This window comes from Protopterus annectens, chromosome 3.part0 (assembly GCF_019279795.1).
Source record: "Protopterus annectens isolate FY-2018-M chromosome 3.part0, PAN1.0, whole genome shotgun sequence".
Classification (NCBI taxonomy): Eukaryota; Metazoa; Chordata; order Ceratodontiformes; family Protopteridae; genus Protopterus; species Protopterus annectens.
In genome coordinates, this window is record NC_056731.1 from 1,218,335,117 (window position 1) to 1,218,355,972 (window position 20,856).

The window sequence follows — 20,856 nt, forward strand, 5'->3', positions numbered from 1 at the left end:
TTTGTTTTGTAGATGCTTTAAAAAGCTATGGAAAGGTTAGCAGAAGCTAAGTTATCATAACATCTCATGGTAAGCAGCTTTCGTAAGCTGTTTAAGATGCTTGTGACTCACAAAACTGTCACTATCTAAAGGAAAAAAAATGCTTTCCTACATCTACCGCAAGTCATTATTTTACATGTTTATCATTTTATTGAACTGAACTCGGTCTAATCTACTTTGTGCGAAGTCTGCGACTCGAACATTGAAAATGTCAAACGCTGATATTTCCGAAGTACAAATTTTGCCCCTATCTTGACCCATCTTAACACTCGTTCCAAGGTCAAACTCGGAACGTATTTCCGCTATATCGGACACTTTGGCAATGTGACTTTTCATGGACACGAGTCGAAGATATGATCATTCGGCCAAATTATATATATATATATATATATATATATATATATATATATATATATATATATATATATATATATATATATATATATATATATATATATACATATATATATATATATATATATACACACACACACTCGCATACACACACAAATTAAGAATGCTTTCTCTAAAGTTCATTACATCAAACTAATATGTAAAAATGTGTGAGTGTGTGACTATACATGTGTGTGCATGCATGTGTGTTCCTCCATATATACATACTCTAAAACCCAGGAGGAAATAAAATAATGTCAATACAACATACTGACATATAGTAATAAGCAGTCAAAAGTGATTCTTATACCCCTGAGTAGCACAAGATTGAATAAAAGGAACATTTTGATATGGAGTTTAATTTTTATGTTTAGGGTTCCAAGACTGATATTATCCCTAACCCTGTACTCTGCTCATGCCAATCCACTTAATGAATGATGTAGGCTAAACTTTCACACCAAAAGCAATGTCCACCTCCATTTTATAAAAAGGGAGAGTAAACTGTCTCAATTTTCTTGAATATACTTAAGTGTACGCAATGACCAATTAATATGCTAAAACTGAAATGGCAGGAGGAAAAATAAGAGCTGAAAGTGTTGTTACTTAAAAAAGAAATATCAATCCCCTGACCATGGTATCAATGGTTAAGCTATCTTGTTCATAGGTAAAATTTTTCCCTCAACACTTTTATAATTGTTGATAGCTTGGAAAGTGCTCCTTTATTCAAGCAGAAACTTCCAAATGTAAGCCTGAGCCACTGTGTGTTAAGACACGGAAATAAGTTATGCTCTTACAATGCAGCAACTCTTCCCATGATGAAATATTCTGTAGCTTCATCACTACTCTATGTCTCTCCTGTGGTGTAATCATAACCTAAAGCTTCAGGGATACTGTAGCATGGAAGCAGTGTCTGTCTGACTTCAGGTAGTAAAGAATACAGCAAATATACATTATGTACTCTGGCCTTCACAACACTAATGAACAAACAAGTCATGGCGTCTACACTAGACTAACTAAGCTTATCTTGAACTTGGTACCTACTCTAAAACTGCAGAACTGCCTTTAGGCATGCACCTAAAGCAAGTTGTATGCCACAGAAATATAAAGTCTACGAGCCATGTTTGTAATTGTGCTACACAAAATTCTCACATTACATTTGTCTGAACCAACCTGAGCTAGACATGTCACTGGTATGCAGGTAACAGTTGCTGTTGCACTGCAAAGCTGACCCACTGGAAGCAGTATAAGACTAAACACACATACATGGAGTCAACTGTATAGGAACACTGACCTATTCAGTTTGTGTGCTGCTAAAAAAACAAAAAACAAACAAAATACAAAAAAAAAAAAAAAAAAAAAGTCACAGATCTAATCTCTTACCCCAGCATATAAAGTGCTAATAAATGTCCCTGGGATTAGCTTTAGAGTACACATGGCCACCTATCAGTCAAAGTTGGGATAAGTACAATGTACAGTGTGCGAGTCATACCAACAGGCATGAGGAAAGTCAGCAGCTGTGCCACAAAGATCAGAGTACTGGTCACAGAACCCTTCCAAAAATGCATCCATCCTAAGTATAACTCAGTCTGCCACCAGAAAAGTTAACCCTTTACATACGACACTAAAGTAAAAAGAGTATGTTAGGTGAAGGCTACCCTGGTGGAGAATTAAAGAACATGCACATCTATGCATATACATGTCAGATGAAGTTTAGTGTATGCACTTCAGGTATATGATCTAGGAAAAAGTATAAACTGAAGACCAGTATCAGAAAACAGAGTACTAGCAACTGAGTTACTATCTCCAGCCTAAATTATAAAGGCCTCCTCACAATGTTGATGGGAAAAGGTAAAAAGATATCAGGTGTATATTGCATTATGGAACTCAATCTTCAAGTGCTCATGCCACTGTATAAAACAAGAGTGAGATGTTTAATGGAGTGCTATAATTACTTCTAGGGCTTAGCCTTCTGAAAGTTTTACAAGTAATTGAATCTGAAACCTGCAAAACTGTTGAGAGATATGGAGGATTCAAGTTTAAGGAAAGTTACCTTAAAATTATACAACATATGGAGTGAGTGGTTGGGTTGGATGGACACAGTCTGGACATTGGACAGATACAGTACTTTAGCTCAGAGCATCAAGTTGTGTATGAAGGATACAAGCAGAATGCTGTGATAAAATTTACAGTGGAAGGAGCACACTGAGTTTGGAGTTTAACAGGCACTTCTTGAAAAAAGTGGTGGAATTGGAATATCCTGCCACAATTAGAATAGTGTAAAAAAACTGCAGACACATTTCAGTGGTCTTGATATCTTCTTTCTCTGGTTTAGTTGGGAGCCAGTTGACTGAATGATTACTTGATTATCATTACTGTGAATAACTACTGCTGAAAACCACTTTTAGCAAACATTAAGGCTGTCCTTTTCTCCCCTGCTGTTCAATCATGTAATATATATATATATATATATATATATATATATATATATATATATATATATGTATACGCGAGTTGGAGGTGCAGATCCCCCCCCACACACATAGGGCATTTAAGACCCCTCCAGTAAGTGTTTGTTCCTAAAAGTGCTTTTCAGCTACATATCTTCAGAGTAACAGCACATGCTGAAATTGCAGTTGGCAAGCCAACATTAACCTATTTCATATATCTAAAGGTTCTATTGGACAGGGTAAAATCTTTACATTTACTGTCATTATAAATGCAGTGGCCAAAATGTTCACTTAAAATGTGTCAGTTGATTCCTTTAACCATAAATTAAAACAGTGTTGTTACCACATCAAGACTGCATGAAGTCAGCAAAACGAAGTCTGATATGGTTACTAAGAATAGCCCCACTAATGTGAGCTTGATTCAATAATGATTTATGTTCAATAAAGGCAGCAGGATAGGAGAAACCCTTTACAGCTCATCTCTTGTCTGGCGCAACACAAAGTTGTGGAGTGTCTCGAGGTCTCTAACACCATTATGCTCAGCAGTCTTCTCACCAGCACGGAAAAGCAGCAATGTAGGATAACCACGTACCTGCACAAAATACAAACAAATTAGCAGCAAGTTAATTTAAAAAAAGATTCTAAGGACAGGTTTGGAGTTAAAATGAAAAACTGTGTACAAATAAAACACACAAAGCAACAAAAATCAGGCTTCTGGATCTGTTCTTTAGTGGTTCATACATTTTGGAAAGCACCTCAGCTGCTGCTGTACGACTTGTTCAATTTGGTATATTACACCAGAATTTTGAAGACAAATGCTACTACTCACTATGTTTCATTATCAAAGACACTATACAAAGTAAAGTTAATTAACACATTTTTGAACTCTGATTTCACAATACCCAGACTGTTGCTCCTACTACTGTGGATTCATCCTCCACTTTCTTCAGTCTCATATCCATGGTTCACCTCTTCATGACACACAAAGGTATAACAACCACTGGGCTGGCTATTATGCACCTTGCATGCCTGTAAGACGCACAGCCTTGCACACCAGTAGTCAGCTAAACCTCTATCCTCATAAGTACTATGTGCACTTAAATATTCTTGCAATGTTTTTGTTCTTTACTCAAAGTGATATACGAAGTATCTGTTCCTCTCCTTCTCTTAGGGCTTACCAAATGAAATGCACACCTTGCGCTGCTGGAACCACTGTACACAGCAGTATACTAGGAAAAAATGTGAGATTTTTACCTTAATGTCTATTAATGCCATCTAAAAGGCATAAAAGAAAGATGTCAGTATAAATGATACAGGATGTAATTTACTATCTATTGTGATAGTTATGAAAAATTTACAGAAGCATCAGGAGCAACTGTGTGAAGTAAAAGTGCAAATGCAGCACAGAGATAAGAGTTCTGTGTCTACTTTGTTGTAATTAAATCCAGTTGCCCAATGCTATAGCCTGTTCAACTCTTGTAAGCCTACTACATTTTGATAAAGCAGAATTACAAAGATGCACTAGCCAAAAAAAAACAAGTTTGTTGCGTGTATTACAGTTGTGTGGCCTTACTGTCAGATAGCGTCAATGTTATGACGGGAAACCTGCACACAATATTAAAAAGTATACTTGACAGCTACCTCATTTACCACCGACTGCTACAAAGTACTTGTTAGGAATGCTCTTGCTTAAGTAAAATGTACAGGTAAAAAAAATACATCAAAATGATGTTCTCCGTGAAGCAGAAATTTTTCCTCAGAATACTTTAACTGTTTGGTGATATGACATCTGAAACACGGAGGTCCTAGAAAATATGTATGTTCTGCATTATGTTTCATTTTAAGACTGTTCACTTAGGTAACTGGCCTGGACAGTAATTTGCAGAAATATATTAAAATATTCCTGAAAAGCAGTCTTATAATGTTTCCATATAGACCTCCATTTAGACTACATTCCTGTCATCCTAGTCCATACAGTAATCTGTGAGTAATTTTCTACCCAGACTAAGATTTCAGTGCAGCCAGGAGAAGCACCAGTTGCACTTAATTAGAAGCAAAGGATATGTTTACAGAGGTTAAAAAAAAAAAAAAGCAGATTATGTGTATTTTTAGAACAAGACAATCTCACAGGGCATTGAGATGATCTGTTCTCAGGATACACGTGAACAGCTTACATCTCAAAGCAATTAAAATATTCAAACTGCAACATATATATATATATATAAAAACAGCAAACAGAAAAAAAAAGATCTGGGAAGCAAAGGTTGGTATTACTTCACCTGAGTATGGCATATCTTTAGCAAAACCAACATTTAGTGATATCTGGAAAACAGGAAGCAGCACACTGATGTCACATGTGCAACCCTGAATCCCGCCAGTTTGGCAGTTGCCTCTAGAAATAACCTTCCTTCAAACAAAGAAATAACACAAGTTTGATACTACGTTCTTGTATATATGCCTGACTTGCAGAAACTCCATTAAACGAGGTTGGCAGAAGACCACTCACCTGCAGGGCGACAAAGAGCAGGTAATTCGCTGAAGGTCCTTCCAAACAGTAACTTATTCAGTAAGAATTTATCTGTTAATCTAACCAGATGGGTCTTTGACTGGGTTGAATCTCAAGTAATACTGCAAGGGTGGAATGACAAGAGACTTGCAAAAGGTAAGAACACGTGACTGAATGCTGAAACACTGACTTCACTAATATGGCCCAGTTCTCAGAGTCCAAAATACAAACCAGGAACCAACACAACACAAAACCAATCCAGTAGACTTCCATAACCGAACACCATTAAGGCAACAACTCTTATTATGCAATATAAAAAAGATTAAGCACTTTCATCAGAGTATAGCACAGGACTTCATCAGAATCTAAACACACATCTGATTAAAATTATTTAAATACAATTCCAATTAAATCACATGACATTGTAGCAATTTAACAATCAATTAAAATGTTAAATCTTAAAGGTAAATACAAACCAAGAATGCAGTGAACTAATATATCTATAAAAAATTAATACTACTTTGTACTATTACAATGCCCTTGGGCACTGGAAAAAAATATAAAATTAGTTTTAAAATTAATATTTTTAGGAATACTTTTTAAGAATGGGGAGCTGTTAACATGCTATATATTCCTCTTGATAAAAATGTCATATATTAGAAAGTACCTGTTGTCAGTTACTATAATACACAGGATATGAGTTTTAACAAACTGATACTTAAATGGTCATTCAACCCAGGTGGATGTAAAGCCTCTAGCTTTAATTGCCATTTAAGTTCTTTGGCTTCCAGTATGTCCTTCCAAGGACCCCCTCTTGGATTCATATCAACTTTATCAATGCCAATGAATATAAAAAAAAACATGACTGGCATATTGCCCAATGTGTTTGGCCAAGGAGTTTGCATTTCTGGCATGTCTAATATCTAACTGGTGCTCATAAATATGTTCCTTAAAATGTCTTGAGGTTTTGCCTAAATAGTAACATGCAAACCTTGCACACAGCGATATACACAATACCCTTAGTATTACAGTTACAATAAAAAGATGGGTAAAGTGTTCTGCCTTTAACTAATAGTGAGTTCCCTTCCTTAATGTGAGAACACTGGGAGCAACCTCCACACTTATAAGTCCCAGTTCTCCTGACTAATCCTGGCTGTTCAAAATTATCCTCAATGGATTTCCTTTTCAGTAATACAACCTTTGGTTCATTCCGAATACATTCAATCACCCATTCAAAACACGAAAAAATATTCCAGTTTTTCCTCAATATCTTTACTATATTAACATGATCTAAACTGTATGCTGTAACAAATGCATGTGAGAACCTATTTTCTCATCAATACATATAGGGGTTCCATCACCAAAGTGGACCTCTTCGTCCCTTAAAATGGGTTTGAAAAGGCCCCCTTTCTCTTTTTCTGGCAACCTCACTATAAATGTTGGAAATTAGAGGTTCAGGATAACCATGTTTAGTGTGCAATTTCTTAAATTTTTCACCTTTGTGGAAAAATTATGCCTCCTCAGACACCAAACATGCCAAACTAACATACTGGCCCTTAATGAGGCCCTTCTTTTGATGGTACGGGTGACTACTGTCATAATGGAGGAGGCTATTCGAATAAGTAGGCTTAAGAAAAATATTGCTCACATATCTGTGCTGAGAATAGTCTTTACTAATTTCCACATCTAAGTAACTGATGTTTTGATTCATGTTAAAGGTAAACCTCAAAAAGGTGGTGGCACTGTTACAGTAATCAAGGAAAAATGTAATGTTATCCATCGGCTCCTTCCAAGCAATAAAAATGTCATCCGAAAAACGACAATAGACATCCCAATGTTTCTCATAACAACACCCCCTTACAAATCTTCTCTCTCACCCAACATACTAATGTTGGAGAATATAGGGGCACAAGCTGCCCCCATGGCAACTCCACATTTCTGTAAAAAAATATTGACCTTCAAAAAACACAATTGTTTTTGAGGACAGTTTCCATCAGGGTAACTAAAACATATACTTCATTGTTAGAGAAATCTCCTGTAGAAAACAAAAAAATCCTGAAACCACTCAGTACCAAGCTCATGGGGGATGACATTAAATAAATTAACGACATCAATAGTCAAAAAAATCATTTCATCCCTAAAAGGTAGGCTTCCTGATTTTCCTCAAAAAATCCCACAAATCTTTACAAACAGTGGAATAGGCCTCTAGACATTTCTTTAATTTAATGTCAATATACTTCGCTAAAGGGTGTATTTTGGCCTTCGATGCATTAACAATGGGGTGAAGGGGGATCCATCAAATATTTATGTATTTTCGGAAGTCCAAAGATGGCTGGAATAGTAGGATATTCATAAAACAAAAAACTATATTCTTCAAAGGAAATAGCAACCTGGTCTAACACATTTTTGACAAAACAGTTGATATGCACATAGGATAAATTCACCATATTAACTGAGGCTTCCTCATACAAATTATCATCAAATAACATCATAGTCATCTTATTACAATAATCCACCTTGGTCATGACAACAACCCCCCCCCCCTTGTCAGGTTTCATAACTCTCAGCGTTTTGTCCAGACAGAATGTTTTAAGTAAATTATGTGCTACAGGGGTGAGAGGTTATACTTCGTGTTCGAACAAGCACTTCCCAATATTTTCTTAAACTCAACCTCACTTATTTTCTCTAAAATAATAAGAGGTGATTGCAGTGGTGGGTTAAATAAACTTTTACGAGTGATCTCACTAGTATGATAATACCCATCTCCATTTTTAAACAATAAACACAAATTCAACTTTCTCAAGAACAATTTAAGGTCAATCAATACATTCTCAATTTGAGCACACCCAGAGGGTACAAAATTAAACCCTTTACTTAAAAGCATAGCATGTTCACAGTCAAAATCATGTTCTGTATAACTGTACGAATTAAAGTCACCTTCAAAGTTAGTAATGACGATTGGACCAGTCTGTAACGTATCCTTGTCAGTCAAGCAGCAAAAAACAGTGGAACTTGTGTCCACTTCCATCTCCGTCGCCATTGTGGATTGTAGTTTGTAGGTCCTCTCCACTGGTTCCGATAAGACTGTTGCTGCTGATTCAGGTTTTGGTTCCTCAGGCATTCTGAACGCCTCAAAGGGGCCTATTCTAAAGGGATGTCCTGCCCAAATGGCTCCGTCTGACCCTGTGAGTTCACATTTGTGTCTTCCACGTTAGCCCCTGCGTTATGCGGTGATCTCAGCAAAGGATAGGCATGCCCCCCCCCCCCCCCCCCCTGTTGTATTCAAACCTCTCTCAATTTTTTGGGCTTTCCGGTTCCTGATGTCATGTGAAACCCTGTCGGTTTTTTCAAGTATTTTCTGGTATTTGTCTCCACATTGCACAAAAAGCAAATCATTTTTGATGGTTTTCTCCAGTTCAACAATGTCTTTTCTTAAAGAATCAAGTTCTTTGTTATGTTGAATCATAATCCCCATCAGATTGCAGCCCTGTTTGTCAAAGAAATTGAGCAGTTCTAGGTGTTGGGGGAGAGTTTGGAATTAAGCCACTGGGAAATTTCCAAGTCCCAAGTCCCTTTGGGACTTGTTTGTTCTTAATACATACCCCAAAATATTCATTCATTCTAAATGAGAAGTTTCCTGTACTTTATAATTTTAGTTTCAAATTGTTCCATAGACATATTAAAAGTCAAAAAAGAAGTTATGTACCCACCATAACATTCCATGTGAGTTTATCTTGCCTTTATTCTCACTGATGGGTTCGGAGCCGCACGGCCTATAGCAAAAGCTCAAGGTTTGCCAGTAGCTCGAGACCAAGCCCCTTATCCCACAATGCACTGCTGGAATTACCTCAGATCTTGTTTGCTGCGAGTATATATACCTTTTTTCTTTTTCTAAAAGGAAGCACTTCCCAAAGGGGAAGAAGAATTATTGAACCAGGATGGTACTAGCCTCTAAGTCAGCTATCAGCAAGGAGGGGGGGACGTGAGAATAAAGGCGAGATAAACAACTCACATGGAACGTTATGGTGAGTACATAACTTCTTTATGTGAAGTTGTTAAATCTCGCCATTTATTCTCACTGATGGGTAGCGTCCCTAACACCCTCAATCTTGGGTGGCTCATGGAAGTACGTTTTTCAGTACTGTGGAACCAAAGAAGACCGGTCCCTGGAAGCCTTATCTACTTTGTAATGCATGATAAAGGTATGAGGCTTAGACCAAGTGGCTGCAGCACAAATACTGTCAAGGGGCAATTTAGCTTGGAAGGCAGAAGACGTAGAAACAGCTCTAGTAGAATAAGCCTTAGGTCGTTGTCAATGGCATGTTTGCATTCATATAAACAAAGGAGATACAATCTGATAACTATTTAGATAGGGTTGTTTTAGCCACTGGATTACCTTTTCTGGCCTCCGAAAAGGGTTGTTTTAGCCACTGGATTACCTTTGCTGGCCTCCGAAAACGATACGAAAAGTTGATCTGATTTTCTAATATCCTTAGTTCTATCATGATAAAATCTGAGCTGTCTGTGTACATCAATTTTATGCAGCATGTATTCCAATTTGTTAGAGTGGTTGGGGAAAAAAGACTGGCAACTCAATGACCTAATTAATATTGGATTCAGAACAGACTTTACGCAAAAAGGTGGGGTTTGTTCTGAGAGATACTCTATCAGCATGGAAAATCATGTAAGGAGGTCTGATAGATAATGCTTGAAGTTCTAACACTCTGCGGGCAGAAGTAATTGCCACTAGAAATATAGTCTTCCAGGACAAATATTTGAGATCACAAGAAGATGCTGGTTCGAAGGGGGGAGAATTATTTGAGACAGCATAAAATTCAAATTCCAGGGAGAATAAGGGATTTTGACAGGAGGTCTCATGTGAAAAACACCTTTAAGAAAAGCCTTAGATAACTTATGGCCCATAACGTTCAACACATCGAATCCAAGGTGGAAATTTGATATGGCAGCTAACTGGACTCGAACTGTGGCAGCTGCTGCTCCTTCCTTAAAAATCTTTGTCAAAAATTCTAAAATGGACGATAAAGCTCGGAAAGGGTAGATTTTCTATATATTAGCCCAAAATGAGAACCTGTTCCACTTACTGCAGTATAGTTTCCTGGTGGATGGCTTGTGAGAAGACAAAAGGATTTGTCTTGTATCATCTGAGAGTGAATGAAGCCTGGCAATTAGGCGAACTGGATTAGCCAAGCAGTCTGCTTTAGGGACTGCAGTGAAGGATGGAGGTCCCCTGACGGGTGTGTCAGAAGGTCCGGAACTGGGGTCCAGGATCCATGGATCCTCCAGCAGATGATGGTAAAGGAAGGGGAACCAAATCTGTCGAGGCCAGTAGGGGGCTATGAGGATAACTGTCCTTCCCAGCGATTTTGCTTTCTGTAAAACCTTGGGTATCAATGGAATAGGTGGGAATGCATATAGGAGACCCGGAGGCCAATCGTGTACAAGTGCATCTCTCAGGGGATGTCCTGGAGGTGGTATTCAGGCAAAGTAGCTTCTGCATTTGGTATTGATGTGACTGGTAAAGAGGTCACAGCAAGGCTGGCCCCATTTGCGGAAAATCAAATCCGCAACTCGTTGGTTGAGAGACCACTTGTGAGGCAACAGTATTGCTCTGCTCAGCTTGTCCGCTATCACGTTGGATTTCCCCAGGATGTGCGTTGCTAACAGAAAACGGTGGGACGACACAGCCCATTGCCATACCATGAGGGCTTCTCAACAAAGGGGGTAAGACTTGGTTCCGCCTTGTTTGTTCAAGTACCAGACCACTGACATGTTGTCCGTCTGAATTGCAATTGTCCCTTGAGGAAGAGAGTCCTGAAAGTACTGCAATGCCAGAGGTACCGCTCTCAGCTCCAGAACACTGATATGTAGATGTGATTCTTGATCCGTCCATGTGCCTTGGGCAGTCTTTCCCTGAAAATGCCTCCCCCCACCCTATCAGGGAAGTGTCCATGGTCACAGTGGCTACTGGGGGGGGGGGGGACAAATGGTCTTCCGATTGTGACATGGAGACATCAACCACCAACGAAGGTCTCTCTTGAAAGAATCTGTGATGAGAATCATGTGGTGCATCGGTAGCTTTTGGTAAGATCACTGAGCGAAGAGGAGCCATTGAAGGATTTGCATATGCATCCTTGCAAGTGGCACAGCCAGGATTGCTGCCGCCATCAAACCTAGCACCTTCAAGACCGCTGCTGCTGTAGCTTTGTTCTTGGACACCAGTGAGTCGACATGTTGGCGAAGAAGTGAGACTCTTTCGATTGGAAGACAGAGTGGTGGTTGAGGTATCTAACTCTGCTCCTATAAAAACGGTATGCTGTGATGACGATAAGGCAGACTTTTCGAAGTTGACTGTAATGCCTAATTGATGGCAGAGTGTCAGAGTATATTGTGTTGCCTGAGTCAACTGATGCTTGGTGGTAGCGGTGAGGAGCCAATCGTCTAGGTATGGAAACACCTGGAATCCTAGACGCCTCAGGTGAGCCGTGACCACTGCCATGCATTTGAACACTCTGGGGGCTGTAGTGAGATAAAAAGGGCAGGGCTTGAAACTGGTAATGACTGGCTCCCAGCCGGAAACGCAGGCGATCCCTGGAGCATCTGTTCATCTTTATGTGATAGTATGCGTCCTTGAGATCTATGGAGTACATCCAATCGCTTTTCCCTAGGAAGGGAAGAATGGACTGAAGCATGACCATTCAGAACTTCTCTTTCTTTACGAATTGGTTGAGTCTGCTGAAGTCCAAGATAGGTCTCCGGTCTCCAGTCCCCTCTTTGGTAGCAAAAAGAATCATGAGTAAGTTCCGAATCCAACTTGGTCTGCTGGGACTGGTTGGATGACTTTTTTCTAGCAATTTGTGGACCTCTATATGACTGCTTGCTCCCTGAGACTGGGTGGAACATCTGGGATTCTGTTTACAGAAGTGGGAGGGGGAAGTGAACGGTATGAAATATCCTCTGGAAATGATGCTTTGTACCCATGTATCTGACGTTATGTTTAGTCAGGCTTCTGGGTACAAAGATAAGCGACCCCTGACTGCCTCCAGAGCCGGACACAGCCAGGCCTCCTTTCACCCTGTTGCTGTGGACCCCTCTGCCACGCGGGTGGCTCCTTCCGTTATAACCCCCTCCTCTGCCTCTAGAGGGGGTTTTCTCCACGTGTGTCCTGAAAGGCTCCCTGTGCTTTTCGGAACCACATTTTAACGCCCTTAGGGCCCTTGGGATAGGGCCGAGTAGGGGTAGAAAAACTGACTCCAACGGCAGATAGGGTCTTGCCTTCCTGCTCACACCTGGTTAAAGTTTTTTACTTTAGGCCCAAACAGTGATGAGCCATCAAATGGGGTGTTGATAAAGGAAGACTTAAAGGGCTCCGCAAAGGAACAGACACACATCCAGGCTCGTCTCTGCAGAGCAATGCCTGAACTAGCGGCTCTACTCGAACCATCAGCTACATAAGATATGAGACAGTACCCTGGAGAGTATCTCCTAGCTCTTTCAGATAATCTCTTTGTAGTCTTGTGAAATGGGTTAAATAGTTCAGCGATCACAGAGAAAAAGTCACTGAACTAAACATGCGTTTCCCATATCTATCCATGATCCTAGAATCTCTGTTAGAAGGATGGATAGATGTGGATGTTTCAGACACTTCCTTTTTGGTGGCTGCAGCTACCACCATGGCCATCAACAGGCACTCCTTTGGTCAAAAAGGCTTTGTCCACTGGGGCAAAGATGAACTTATTCGAGGGACAGGTTCCATGGCCTCCGGTGACTCCCACGCCTTACGAGAGATCAGCTCCATGAGCTCATCGTAAGGCGGAGACACCCAAGAAGTGGAAGGTTGAGACCCAAAAGCCTTCAAGAGCACTGACCTCAGTAGAGGTTTTGGACTGCCAATCGCCCCTCTGACTCAGGATCTCTAATATCTCCGCAAAGGAGATATCCTCAGAGGGGGATCGAGGGGACCCTTCTGACTCATCCAAGTCAGTGACGGATGTCAAAGACTCCTGTGGGGAGTCCAAGTGCCTCCTCTTGCACAGTCTCTTCCTGGGTACCTCCTCAGTGGGGAGATCTGGGGAGGTCTTGGAAGAACAGGGGGTGCCCTGTGGGGCTACTTGAGGCTCAGAGTCTCTACGCTTAGGGGGAACGGTAGACGTAGATGCGGACACAGGTGCTTGAGGAGAGAAGGAAGCCCGAACTGATGCCGACGATGTCTTAGGAGACAGGACTCTCCTCTTGGCATCGAAAGCACCATGGCTCCGACGAGAAGGGGTAGACTGATCCAGAGGGACCATCCGATCCTCCTGCACCGAAACCATGGGCTCCGAGCCAGAGGTAGGAGCCGAGCTCATCCGAGCCGAAGCCCCGAGAGGAAGAGTCTGCAACGACAAATCGGTCCAACTATCCTCCCAGGACCTGACAGGAGAGTGTCGGCTCCTAGCGTCCTCCGTTGGAGCCGAGGGCGTCCGAGTAGATGAAACCGATAACACCGGTGGGGGTCTCGGTTCGGGCTCCTTCGGCTCAGAGAGTCCAGTACGGCTCGGAGGAGTAGTCAAGTCCAGTTCAATGGTCTTCGGCTCCGACGAAAGGGTCGGGGCCAACAACAATTTAGCAAGTCCTGGTGCCTGTAGAAGCTTCTGCACTAGCCGATCCATATCCATATTTGAGAGGCTGACCGAAAACTTCGAGGAATGCACCGAAGGTGCTGACTGGAGCAGAGGAGATGAGGGAACCTCAGAGACCGGCTCCAAGACTGGGAGCTGGCTCCGAACCAAAGGGACACTCGATTCAGAGGACTGTGGAACCAATGACCCCGTACCCCCTATTCTTTTTGCCTTCTTAGTAACCTTAGAATCTCCAGAAGATTTAGATGATTTTGAAGAGCTGCTAGCACCTTCCTGGCTACCCAACACCTCAGAGAAAGTATGCTGCAGCAACCCCCCATCAATAAGTTTTCTCCTTTTCTCTAAGAGTACCCTAGGGGGAAAAAGAGTAGCAAATACTGCAAGAGTCTTGGAGGTGTTTAGCCCCCAGACAGTAAACACATTGGACATGCTCGTCAATGACGGACATATTCTGTCCACAATCTGGACATTTCTTAAACCCTGATTTGGGATGAGACTTTTCCCTCTCATCAGACGTGTTCAAAGTTGGAAACAGGCACACCACAGAATTAACTTGTAGAGGTTAAATACAGGGCTAACTAGGCCCACACTAAAAAAGTACTAACAAGAAGAAGAAAATTGTTAAATTTAAATAGGGCTAACAAAAGGCCCAACACTCTAAGAAACTAAGCCAACACAGGGCACTACCTACTACAATAACTACAGTATTTTTAACGTGAAACACACACACACTAGATAGAGAATAATATATAGCAAAAAGAAGGAGAAAGATTTTTAAACTTGTGATTTAAGCAAAATATGGTCCGAGCTGACTGGATCACCAAGATCTCTTGCCGCGACAAACTAGATCCGGGGTAATTCCAACAGTGCATTGTGGGATAAGGGGCTTGGTCTCGAGCTACTGGCAAACCTTGAGCTTTTGCTATAGGCTGTGTCAGAGCCGAGGATCGGCTCCGAACCCATCAGTGAGAATACACGGCGAGATTTAACAACTTCACATTTAAGGTTGTCTCAGTGTTCAAACGAGAAGGGACATTATTTAACCAAGCAGTAATGGACACCAGTGGGTTAGTATTACCTTGTATGTCCCCATTACGTTAACTGGATCTAGTGCTTTGTCCATCAAAGAACTGCTGTAAAACAGGTGGGGTATTTTTCATACCATTGTCCTCATGAATACTGTTTTTGTTCATCTCCAGACGTAAAATTCTGTCAAAAAGTTGAGAAACTTGTTGTGAAAGTTGTTGTGTCAATTAGGTTAAAAGTCCAATCTCCGGTCCAGCTCCTCCAAGTTGCCCAAGCGGTGGAGTCCCACAAGATCCACAGGAATTGGGTGAAGATGAAGACGGCATAATCCAAAATACAAACCAGGAACCAATACAACACAAAACCAATCCAGTAGACTTCCAGAACTGAACACCGTTAGGGCAACAACTCTTTTATTATGCAAAATAAAAAAGATTAAGCGCTTTCATCTGAGTATAACACAGGACTTCATAAGAATCTAAACACACATGATTAAAATCATTTAAATACAATTCCAATTAAGTCACATGACACTGTAGTAATTTAACAGTCAATTAAAATGCTAAACCTTAAAGGTAAATACAAACCAATAATTCAAGAATCTAGTGAACTAATATATTAATACTACTTTGTACTATTACAATGCCCTTAGACATTGGAAAAATTTAAAATGAGTTTTAAAATTAATATTTTTAAGAAAACTAAGAATGTGGAGCTGTTAACATGCTATATATTCCTCTTGATAAAAATGTCATATATTAGAAAGTACCTGTTGTCAGATACTATAATACATAGTATCTGAGTTTTAACAAACTAATAATATTTAAATGGTCATTCAACCTAGGTGGATGTAAAGCCTCTATCTTTAATTGCCATTGAAGTTCTTTGGCTTCCAATATGTCCTTCCAAGGCCTTATTGGATTCAAATCAACTTCATCAATGCCAAAGAAAAAAAAACATGACTGGCATATTGCCCAATGTGTTTGGCCAAGGAGTTTACTATACAAAGTAAAGTAAATCAACACATTTCTGAACTCTTGATTTCTCAATACCCAGACTGCTGCTCCTACTACTGTGGATTCAACCTCTTCACTTTCTACAGTCTCATATCCATGGTTGACCTCTTCATGACACACAAAGAGGTAACAACCAGTGGGCTGGCTATTATGCACCTTGCATGCCTGTAAGACACACAGCCTTGCACACCAGTAGTCAGCTAAACCTCTATCCTCATAAGTACTATGTGCACTTAAATATTCTTGCAATGTTTTTGTTCTTTACTCAAAGTGATATACGAAGTATCTGTTCCTCTCCTTCTCTTAGGGCTTATCAAATGAAATGCACACCTTGCACTGCTGGAACCACTGTACACAGCAGTATACTAGGAAAAAATGTGAGATTTTTACCTTAATGTCTATTAATGCCATCTAAAAGGCATAGGTTCATAGGTTTATACTAGGCTATCTGCCCGAGGGCATTTACAAGCCTAGCCCATAGTTTTGTGGCTTACGCCACCCCTTTAGTATGGGGAACTATACTCATTATTTTGCTGTGCCTCTGTCGAGCAGTGACACTGAGGTAATCCCTGGGGTATATCTGCGATCTCCCATCCATTGGTCAAGATTTCTCTTGAACAAGGCCATGCTCTCCCTCACATATACCGGGATTTTGTCCCCCAGCATAGGGAGTCTTTGGGTGATGAATCTATCCCTCCAGCACGCCCTATTAATAGCCGTGTCGAGGTTTAAATCTCCCCTTGTGGCTCTGACGGATCTAGATTTATTGAGGTGAAGCATATTCATCAAATCTGGGTTTGACATGGCCTTGTATGTCAGGCACAGGTCACCTCTGAGCAAGCGGTGGCGACTGAATAGAGCTGAAGTTCTTTGTCGGGCAGCATAGGACAGATTTTTGAGACCCTTTATCCTTTTGGTGAGGAACTTTTGTGGCCTCTCCAGCTGCTGCAAGTGTCGGGTCAGATACATTCTGAATGGGGCATTGTACTCAATCATTGGTCTGATGAGTGATGAGTATAGGGAAACTATGACCTCCCTTGATCTAGATGTGAATCCCTTCATGATAAGGTGGGCAATGTAGAAGGTCTTTCTAACTACTTTAGCTACATGGGTGTCGAATGACAGGCTACTGTCAACCTGGGTCCCCAGGTCCCTAATAACTTCTTCTATGCTCAGTGGATTGCCACCTATATGGTAGCTAGGGGTAACCTTGTTTTTATGACTATGCATTTTTGGCATTTAACTTTAGGCCATGGCTCTGGCACCAGTTATCCGTTTCTGTGAGACCCTTCTGAAGGATATCCGTGTCAGATGTGTTTCAGTTTGCAGTCATCTGCAAACTTTGTCAGCCATAACCCTCCTGTGTTTGCTTGTACTGGAAAAGTAGATGCCAAACAAGAGTGGGCCCAGGACTGAGCCCTGTGGGACACCACTTGTGACAGGCTTAGAGTCTGACATGGCGCCAGCAACTCTGACCCTGTGGGTTCTGTCACTCAGCCAGTTTGCAACCCATCTTGTGATGTATGGGTTAACATTTAAGCTGATGAGTTTTTCAATGATACCCGAGTGGGGTATTGTATCGAAGGCTTCCAGATTGAGGTAGGCTGTATGGACTGCTTTTCCTCATCAATGGCTTTGGTGACTGTTTGAAAAAGTCAACCAAGTTTAAAAGGCATGATCTGCCTTTGACAAAGCCAAACTGGGTTGGATCCAAAGTCTGCAAATTCCCTATGTCTTTATTTATGAGATCCATTATGATCCTCTCCATGGCTTTGCAGATAAGGCTTGTCAAGCTAATGGGCCGGTAATATCCAGGGTCGGTGGAGGCACCGCCTTTATGAAGTGGGACCACTGTCGGTATCCAGAGGTGAGACTATGATTAAACAGCTGTCCTAGCTGTGGGTTTAATTCCTCGTTGAGTTCGTGGAGCACACAGCCGGGGACACCATCAGGTCCCATGGATGCTGTGTTTTGCTTTGGAGAGAGCAGTTCTCACTTGGCGTAGAGATGTTTGGGGGCTGCAATGCTTGGTATAGATATCTCTCCTTGGGGAGGGGGAGTTTGCACTGAACCTGTCAGCCAGTATGTTGGCAATGTCTGTAGGATCAGTAATCTTCACATCATTTTGAACTAGTTCTGAGCATATCTGGGAGTTTCCTCCCAGGTTTCTAACATAGCTAAAGAAGGCCTTATGATTGTCTTTTGAGTCTTTAGCTATTTTTCTCTCAAAGTTTGCTTTGGATGATTTTATGAGAGCTCTTAGTTTTTTACTTGTAGTGATCAAAGGTGTCTTACTTTTAAGGATTTTGCTCTATCTTGTAGTAGCTTCCTCCTTTTGTTGTAGAGTTTGTTTATGGCTGGGGTCCACCAGACTGGACGCTTGCCTTTGGTACAAAGAGTCTTTGTTTTGCTTGGGATTGCCTTATCCATGCAGTCCTGTAGGTGCTGGTAGAAGGCATTTGTAAGTGATTCAGCGGCTTGGGTACTGTTTTCCGCCGGCTCGGGGGCCTTAAAGGAGACCACACTAGTCTTTAGAAGTGTGAAGTCGGCTTTCGAGAAGTTCTTTACTGTGGTCTTTTTTATTTCAGGTGGGGGTGGGATGAGGACCTCCAGCGAGATTAGTTTGTGATCTGATCTCACCAGTAAGGGGTATACTTCCGGTGTTGAACATTGTGCTGCCATGTTCGTGATGATGAGGTCATGTTTTCTCCTCTTGTGGGGATGGTGACCAGTTCCATGGCGTTTGAGTTTATGAATTCCAGGAACTTTTGGGCTAGGGTGTTTGGGCTTGAGTAGTGTTCCCAGTCTATATTAGGGTAATTGAAGTCACCTAGTATGATGGTGTTTGGAGATACATTTATCCCCTCCAGTGTTTTCAGGAAAGCCATGTGAGGTTCCTGAGTTTGTGAGGGTGGCCTGTAACATGCTACAATTTGCAGAGCAGTCTTGCCTATGGTTAATTGCACCTAGATGGTCTCCGATGCATCGTGCGTTGCCACCAATCTTGAGGTGTGGGTGTCCTTGATGAATATGGATACCCCCCCCTCCTTTCTTGGTATTGTCCGGATTTTGGGGCTGGAACGCATGATATGAGGTAAAACCTGATAGTGCTGGGGTGCTCTCAGGAGCCTTGAACCAGGTTTCTGTCACAGCACAGACATCGATGTTCTCCATACTGAGAAGGGCCTCGAGGTGCATTTTGAGATTGAGACTTCTGGCATTGAGCAGCATTACCCTTAGTTTTTTTCCATTTTTGTGTTCTAGGGTAGTAGGTTTAGAATTTGAGCCTTGCCTAAAAAAGGCACTATGGGGGTGGCAAGAGCCTTTGCCAATATCCGGAATCCCAGGGGTGACAGGTGCAAGCCGCTTGTTAAAAGCGTGGCTTGTCCAGCATGTCATCCCAGGCAGGCAGACAGACATTGGATCCCCTTTGAATGACACCAGAGTTTAAGCCAATTAAAGCATAAAATAAATATGTCAGTATAAATGATACAGGATGTAATTTACTATCTATTGTGATAGTTATGAAAAATGCACAGAAGCATCAGGAGCAACTATGTTAAGTAAAAGTGCAAATGCAGTACAAAGAGGAGTTCTGCGTCTACTTTGTTGTAATTAAATCCAGTTGCCTAATGCTATAGCCTATTCAACTCTTGAAAGCCTATCACATTTTGATACAGCAGAAATACAAAGATGCACTAGCCAAAAAAAAGTTTGTTGTGTGCATTACAGTTGTGTGGTCTTACTGTCAGATACTGTCAATGTTATGACGGGAAACCTGCACACAATATTAAAAAGTATACTTGACAGCTACCTCATTTACCACGGACTGCTACAAAGTATTTGTTAGGAATGCTCTTGCTTAAGTAAAATGTACAGGTTAAAGAAAAATATATCAAAATTATGTTCTCCGTGAAGCAAAAATTTTTGCCTCAGAATACTTTAAATGTTTGGTGATATGGCATCTGAAACAAGGAGGTCCTAGAAAATATGTACGTTCTGCATTAATATGTTTCATTTTAAGACTGTTCACTTGGGTAACTGGCCTGGACAGCAATTTGCAGAAATAAATTAAAATATTCCTGAAAAGCAGTCTTATACCATTTCATATACACCTCCATGTAGACTACATCCATGCCGTCATAGTCCATACAGTAATCTGAGACTAATTTTCTACCCAGACTAAGATTTCAGTGCAGCCTGGAGAAGCATTAGTCGCACGTAATTAGAAGCAAAGGATGTGTTTACAGAGTTAAAAAAAATCAGATTATGTGCATTTTTAGAACAAGACAATCTCACAGGGCATTGAGACGATCTCTTCTCAAGTTACACTTGAACACCTTAAATCTCAAAGGAATTAAAATATTCAAACTGCAACATATATATATAAACAGCAAACAGAAAAAAAGCTGATCTGGGAAGCAAAGGTTGGTATTACTTCACCTATCTGAGTATGGCATATCTTTAGCAAAACCAACATTTAGTGATATCTGGAAAACAGGAAGAAGCACACTGATGTCACATGTGCAACCCTGAAGCCAGCCAGTTCGGTAGTTGCCTCTAGAAAGCACTCTCCTTCAAACAAAGAAATAACACAAGTTTGATGCTATGTTCTTATATATATGCCTGACTTGGAGGGAACTCCATTAACAGAGGTTGGCAGAAGACTACTCACCTGCAGGGTGACAGAGCAGGTAATTCACTGAAGGTCCTTCCAACCAGTAACTTATTCAGTAAGAATTTATCTGTTAATCTAAGATTGAGGAGCCTTCCAGGTGGGTCTTTGACTG

The 20,856-nt window shown here is 41.0% G+C and overlaps 1 protein-coding gene across 1 annotated transcript in view; it reads right to left on the reverse strand.

Annotated features, from left to right (window-relative positions):
* Positions 1-532: 532 nt before the first annotated feature.
* The window catches only part of TXNDC5 (thioredoxin domain containing 5), a 600,564-nt gene continuing 580,240 nt past the window's right edge, over positions 533-20,856 (reverse strand). The window contains exon 10 of the mRNA XM_044065418.1: positions 533-3,471. Coding sequence (XP_043921353.1) covers positions 3,349-3,471 — 123 coding nt within the window. The 3' untranslated portion in view covers positions 533-3,348. The remainder of the gene's footprint in view (positions 3,472-20,856) is intronic.